Source organism: Echinops telfairi, unplaced genomic scaffold (genome assembly GCF_000313985.2).
Source record: "Echinops telfairi isolate 266 unplaced genomic scaffold, ASM31398v2 ScPeMD7_31;HRSCAF=116, whole genome shotgun sequence".
Taxonomy (NCBI): domain Eukaryota; kingdom Metazoa; phylum Chordata; class Mammalia; order Afrosoricida; family Tenrecidae; genus Echinops; species Echinops telfairi.
Genome location: NW_022103928.1, coordinates 45,595,450 through 45,602,261, shown reverse-complemented (window position 1 = coordinate 45,602,261; position 6,812 = coordinate 45,595,450). Strand labels below are relative to the sequence as shown.

General features: G+C 42.6%; 1 protein-coding gene across 3 annotated transcripts in view; it reads left to right on the top strand.

The window, feature by feature from the left end:
• The first annotated feature begins 5,151 nt into the window (after nucleotides 1-5,151).
• The window catches only part of SLC41A3 (solute carrier family 41 member 3), a 63,603-nt gene continuing 61,942 nt past the window's right edge, over nucleotides 5,152-6,812 (top strand). For 2 of the 3 annotated variants that reach the window (XM_045289890.1, XM_045289889.1), the window contains exon 1: nucleotides 5,152-5,452. In XM_045289890.1, the coding sequence (XP_045145825.1) occupies nucleotides 5,180-5,452 (273 nt within the window). In that variant the 5' untranslated portion in view covers nucleotides 5,152-5,179. The remainder of the gene's footprint in view (nucleotides 5,453-6,812) is intronic. The other variant, XM_004702309.2, reaches the window with a different exon arrangement.

Below are 6,812 nucleotides of genomic sequence, written 5' to 3'. Positions count from 1 at the left end.
TGAGGTATTACCCCTTATATATTAGAGATGCCTCTTAGGTGCCCGTGTCAGCAATGGTTCTCCAGACCCCATACAGGCATCAGTAGCACATTGCTGTCAGTTGAAGGCCCAGGACTGCGTGAGACCATCAAGAGATGGGCTTCAGACAGCAGGCAGAGGGGAAGTAGTCCTGCAGTCTTCTGATGGTTGGGTGGGTACAGGAAGAGCAGAGAAAACTGCTAGTAAGGTAGGGGAAACAAAGTGACCATGCTATCTGGAAGTCTGAAAAGTGGTCCCAGATAAAAAAGAGGGTGCCCAGTCAACTATAATATAACTTAAGCTAAACAACAAATCATTGTCTTAACAAAAATAGGTCCCATTTTACTTGCTAAGTCTGGCAACTCTAAGCATGGTCAGCAGTTCAAAACTACCAGCAGCTCTGCAGAAGAAAGACTAGGTTTTCTACGCAGAAACCCACAGGTGCTCACTATGAGTCAGCATTGACTGGATGGCAGCAAGTTGCCTGTCTGTCTATTTGAGATCTACTGGTATTGGTAAACGCAGTTTCGGTAGAGGAGCTAATCCAGGAAACAGGCATGCCCACGAGATGGCAGTGTTGCACAGCAAACCATTTATAGCACCTACACCATTGATTGGTTTTGCACGCTAAGGGGCTCCCTCACAAAAGACAGGAAAGGCTTCCTGCAACTGGACTCCCTTGGCTGGGCTGTCAGTTTATCGGACTATGGTGGCTTGTGTGTTGGTGTGATACTGGAAACTCTGCCTCCGGGATATCAAATACCAGCAGTGTCACCCACGGTGAACAGGTTTCAGCAGAGCTTCCAGATTTAAGAACATACTAAGAAGAAAGAGTAGGCTGTTCCCTTCTGAAGAATTCACCCTGAACATTACATGAATAGAAGAGGAATATTCTTAGACATAGGGTTGGAAGATGAGCCCCTCAGGTTGGAAGGCATATGGAATATGACGAGAAAGAGCTGCCTCTTCAAATGGACGTGGATGGAATAAAGCATTGGAGACCATGAGTGGCTGATGGAGCACGACTTAAAATAAGAAACAGCTGCAAGCATCCATGAATAATCTAAACATGGAATTTACAAAGGATGAGCCTAGAAAAATGTGTAGACATCAAAAATGAAATGGAACCCATAATGATCAGTATCCTAGGCATTAGTGAGATTGATATTGGCCATTTAAACCTGACATTCATAGGGTTTTTATACTGGAAATGACAACCCCAAGAGAAATGACATCATAATGATCATCTAAAAGGACATTTCAAGACCCATCTAGAAGAATAAGGGTTTCTGTGATTGGATAATATTAATACGCCTACACGGAAGTCCAGCTAATACAATTATTCAAATTTATTCACCACCCACTAAAGTTAGTGATGAAGAAATAGGAGAGTTCTACCAACTGTTTCAGTCTGAAATTGTTAATACATGAAATTAAGATGCCATGGTAGTTATTGGCGATTGGATGCAAAAGTTAGAAACAAAGAAGGAACAGGAATTGGAAAATATGGCCTTGGGAAAATGAAGAAATGAAGCTGGAGGTTGCAGGATAGAATTTTGCAAGATGAAGTCCTTTTATTGCAAGATCCATAACCTGTGTGTAGTTTCATCTCCTCCCCTTGTGTCTTCTCACTGTGATACGGATTACATTTTTGTACACTGTGTATCTCCTAACACAGGTTTATTATTATTTCTTTGTGCAACTGTATTTTCAATCAAGTAATAGCGTTGATTGAAAATCCATTTATGCTGCCTTTTGTATTTCCTTACAGAGTTACTCTCCTATAAATAAAGATAAAAGATCGTATCATGTCTGTTATTTCTTTGTACGAATTCAAGTTGCTTTCTGAGATTAAAGTGCACTTTAGCCTGGAGGATTGAATCCCTGTCGTGTTCTTACAGAGCAGGTCTGCTCATGACAGATTCTGTCCGTTTTTGTTGATCTGGGAATATCTGAATTTCACCTTCCGTTTTGAAAGCTGCTTTTGCTGGCCTGGTAGAAGGCTGGGTTAGTATTTTTGTCTTTTCTGTCTTTTGAATATGTCATCCCCTTTTGACTTTCCCTGGTTTCAGATGAGAAGTGCACTATTCCTCTTCTTGGGGGACCCTCCTGGGGGAGGATGGGCTTTCCCTGCCTTGTTTTTCATCCATTTGATTCCGATGGGTCCCCGAGGATCTCTGTGAGGTTCTTTGACATATCCATATCATCAAATATGGGAAATTATTTTTTGGAAATTATTCTCTGCCCCTTTGCCTTTCTCTCCTTCTGCATAGGTGAACTTACCTGATCTCTGGAGCTCTGTTCATTTTTCTTCTTTCTTATTTGCTCTTTTGTTTCTCAGAGTATATCATCTCAGTTATCTTCTAGTTCACTGATTCTTCCTTCTCGCCGCTCCAATCAGATACGGAATTCCTATAGTAAAGTTTTTCATTGGAATCATTATACTTTTCAACTCCCTAATTTTTATTTAGCCCTCTTAAAATAATCTTTATTTCTTTGTTGTAATTGTATGAGACTTTTTCTCATACTCTCCTTTAGGACTCTACACATTTCCTTTAGTTTGTGGGACATATTTAAAATGTGGAGTCTTTGTCCAGTCAGTCCATGACTGGGCTTCCTCAAGGACAGTTTCTATTAGATTATTTTTATCTCCTGTTATGGGCCATAATTTCCTGCTTTTAAATATGACACATGTTTTGTTGTTGTTGAAAAGCGGCCATTTGAATAGTATCATGTAGAACTGTGGAAATATGATCTCCCCTCACCATGGTGTGCTCTACCTATAGTAGTAGTTGTTGCCGTCATAGTCATTGCCATTGTTATATGTTAATTTAGTGACTTTTCTAGACCTATTCTTTAAAGTCTCTATCCTTTGTTGTTTGTGACCCTTAAAAAAGTCTTCATTAGTAATCAATTATTAATGAGGTCCTTGGACACCATAATGACACCAATCCATCTCTTAGTTTTGCTGAGGGACTCTGAGACCCTAGGGCACACTTTCAAACCTCGTTCAGACAGTGAACAAACATGCATTAGTCTCCACTTGTTCACTTGCTCCTTTGAAGTGCTTCCAGATCAGCCAGATGTAGAACCTTAGGGCCTTCTCCGGTCTCTCATGGGCATGTTCTCAGTCCTGGGTGAAAGCAACCCTACACCTGTGTGTGGCCTTTTAAATAGCCAGAGCTGTGGCCCAGCCTTTCATTTTGACCTTTTTGGTTAGTTTTGTTGTGGTTGTGGTTTTAAACCTTACTATCCACTACCTCAAGCAACTGTGAATTCAAATATAATTTACAATACACAGCCTCCAAAGAAAACGCGTTTTTTACCATGAAAACATCAAACCAGGTCAAATACTAACAACGTAGTAGAAGACTTCCAGTGAAACACCCAACAGATTAAACAATTGCAGTTCTCCAGGGTGGAGGCACCGAAGAGCTCCAGCCCTATGCTGCCCCTCCAGGCTCCTGGACTTCACTCCCATTGCAGGCTGTTAATTTTCAAGGCCACTATAAATTTCATGAGCCAGGGATGGGACGATGGCAACTTAAAATGCCACCAAACTCAATGTGCTTGCTAAGATTCAACAGGTGTTTTGTTTTGTGTCATTTTGCTTTTTTCATTAATATTTCTCAGTCTGCTTCAAGGCATTGCTTAGCTTCCAGACTTCTGAAATAGTTCGTTCTGACCACTTCAAGAGTTTTCTTATTTTTACAGAGGAGATATTTTCAGAGGTCTTTATGGTGCCCTTTTGACTAACGTCTGATACATGTGTATTTATGTCCTTGTCTGTATAGGTATTCAGTCTCATAAATTGAGGCTGCAGGAAGCTGTGCAGAGCAGAAGCTGAGTTAGTGGTTATGAATCAGCTAGCACAATGCCAGTCTCTGGTTGGATAAGGGTCTGAGGAGGTACAGGATATGTTAAGTAGCCAGAGAGGGAGTTGTCCCTCTCTATGCCAAGGCGCCCCTATAGGAGGTTGCTGCAGAGAATCAGGTGAGCCCAGCCAGCCATAAGGCTAGAGAGCATGCTTATATTCAGGCCCCGAGCTAGGTTGGGGCGGTATACCTAAGTAGGCAGTACACCTGGGTGGGCCCCAATCTAGTCCAGGTGGGTTTAATTCAGCCAATGGGATCAACCAGTACCATTGGACCAGCTGATGGTCCTCTTTTCCAGGATTCCTCTGGTCTCAGCTTTCCACATGTGGGTGTGAAGTGCCCTGAGGGTGCCTGTGTAAAACCTGAAATTCTTATCCTTTATAAAAACCCACTTAGATCACAAACCAGGCTTCAACATGAATTCTTTCTCATGCAAAGCCAAGGACTGAGGTATTTCTAACCCGAGAAAACCTAACAGACATAGACCTTTGACTCTCATTACTTACTGCCATTGAGTCGATTCTGACTCATAGCAACTCTATAGAACTGCCCCTATGTTAGTCTGGGTAGACTAGAGAAACAAATTCATAAACATGCATATGTGTATAAGAAAGAGCTTTATATACAAGAGCAATTGAATATTGAGAAAACATCCCAGTCCAGTCCAGATCAAGTCCATAAGTCTGATATTAGCCCATATGTCCAATACCAATCTATAAGTCCTCTTCAGACTCACAAAACACATGCAATGACGCCGAATGCAGGAAGATCACAGGACAGTGGGTGGGAAGTCTTGTGGATTCAGTGGCAGTAGAGGCATCTTAGCATTGGCAGGGGTCTCCATGTGGCTCCTTCAGCTCCTGGGCTCTAGTGTAGCTACATGTGTCTTGTCAGCAAGCATGTCTTTCAGGGAGTGTATCTGTGTTCTGCCTCCAGTGAGCTATTTATCTATCTCCTTAATGCCTCCAAATGAGTTCATCAAGGTATGACCCAATTGACAGGCTAACCTCCTTCACTCTTAAGTCTCAAATTGACAACAGATTATGTAACTACCACAGCCCCTGTGGGTTTCCAAGATTTTAAGTCTTTGTGGAAGTAGAGAGTCTCATCTTTCTCCAAAGAAACAGCTGGTGGTTTTGAACTGCTGGCCAGTAGCAGCCCAACATGTAAACACTGTGCCGCCAGGGCTCCTTATAGACACTTTAGGAGTCGTGAATTATTTTTCTACAATGCCTGTTGCTTTGTGTCTTCTAGGGTAAGGCTGCCAGAAGCTCAACTGTGCTCGGATGGATAGAGCAGGGGCTCGGCATCGGAGGCCAGAGGGCTTTGGCAAGCCAGAGGAGTCGGGGCTGCCACAGATCGCTAGTCCAGAAAGACCCACTGCAACTTCAGAAGATGGATGGTGGAGGGTTCCTGAGAGCCAACAGGTGGCTCCCAAACAGCTGGGCACTGAGCCCAGCAGGGAGACCACACTCTCCATTGGTGCTGAGGTCACATTACCCTTCGTGTTTGCAGGCCTTGGGCTCTCCGTGGCTGGTGTGCTTTTGAACTATTTCCAGGTAACGGAATAAATGGGATGGTGGTGGTAGGGAAACTGTACAAGACCAGCCTATAAAGTTGGCAACTACACACTGGGTTTCATTTAAAAGACACAAGGAAGGGCAAATATCCAACACACACACCCCTCCCCCCCAAAAAAAAACATTTTGTTTTCTACTGGCCAGCATTCTTCTAGTTACTGATAGCAGAAATGTAACTTAACCTAGTTTAACTTTAAATCAATTTTTTAATATCTTATAGAATTGAAATATGTGAGGGTTTGGATTTCAGGCATAGCTTGATCTAGGCACTTACATAATAACAAGATGCTAACTCTATCTCTCAGCACTGTGTCATTTTTCAGCCACAATTGCTCTCTCTAATGGGGACAGTGGTCCTTGACTATCAACTTTTAGACTAAGTACTCAGAAAAGCAGAGTGTTTTCACTCTTTGTAAATATCAATCACCAAAATTGACTTTAGCCTGCTCCTCTGAGATCAAGTATCCACTCCTGTTGATCACTGTTTCCTAAGGGGTGCCATCCTCTGCTTGGTCATCTCATGTCATGTTATCACCACTCTCTGAGAGGAAGCAGGACCCCATCAGAATCTCAGACAGAAAAATTACAAATGCACCATATTATTCTACAGTTAAAGCCCATTCCTCTCAGCATCACATTCTTCAGAAGTCCTGTCTAGAAAGGAGTACTACCTGTCCTAGTTATCTAGCTTTCCCCTAACAGAAATACCATAAGTGGATGGCTTAGCAAGCAAAAATATATTCTCTCATATGAGAGGGCCAGAAGTCCAAATTCAAGGTACCAACTCCAGGGAAAGGTTTTCATTCTCTTTGGGCTCAGCGGGAAGGTTGCCTCCTTTCAATATCCGTGGGCTTGATAGTCCATAATGATCTTTATGTGCTTAGGTATCAATCATCCCCTGGGTCTAGATGGTTCGCAGTTCAGGGACGCTGGGTCCAAAGGACATGCTGTGCTCCTATCTCATCTTGCTTGGTGGTAGACCCATTTCCCTTTCTGTGCACTTACTGAATCTTTTTAATATCTCAAAAGAGATCGACTCAATGTACAATCTAATCCTGTAGATTTTATCCTGCCTTGCCAGAGAAGCCAGCTCCTAGCACAATCACTACGGGTTTGGTAGGCGCAATTGTACAGCGATAATAAGTAAATATTATAGTAAGGTTATAGAGAGCATGAGAGATAAAAGAGATATATAGAAATAAATGGAGTCAGACACATATTATGATAGCATGCTCACCTCAGCCCCGCTTGGTGGTCCACGTGGAGGGAGTGAGAGAGAGAGAGCACTTTAATGCTCCCCAAGCTTTTATACTCTCTCGGGACATTGGGGACGTGCAAG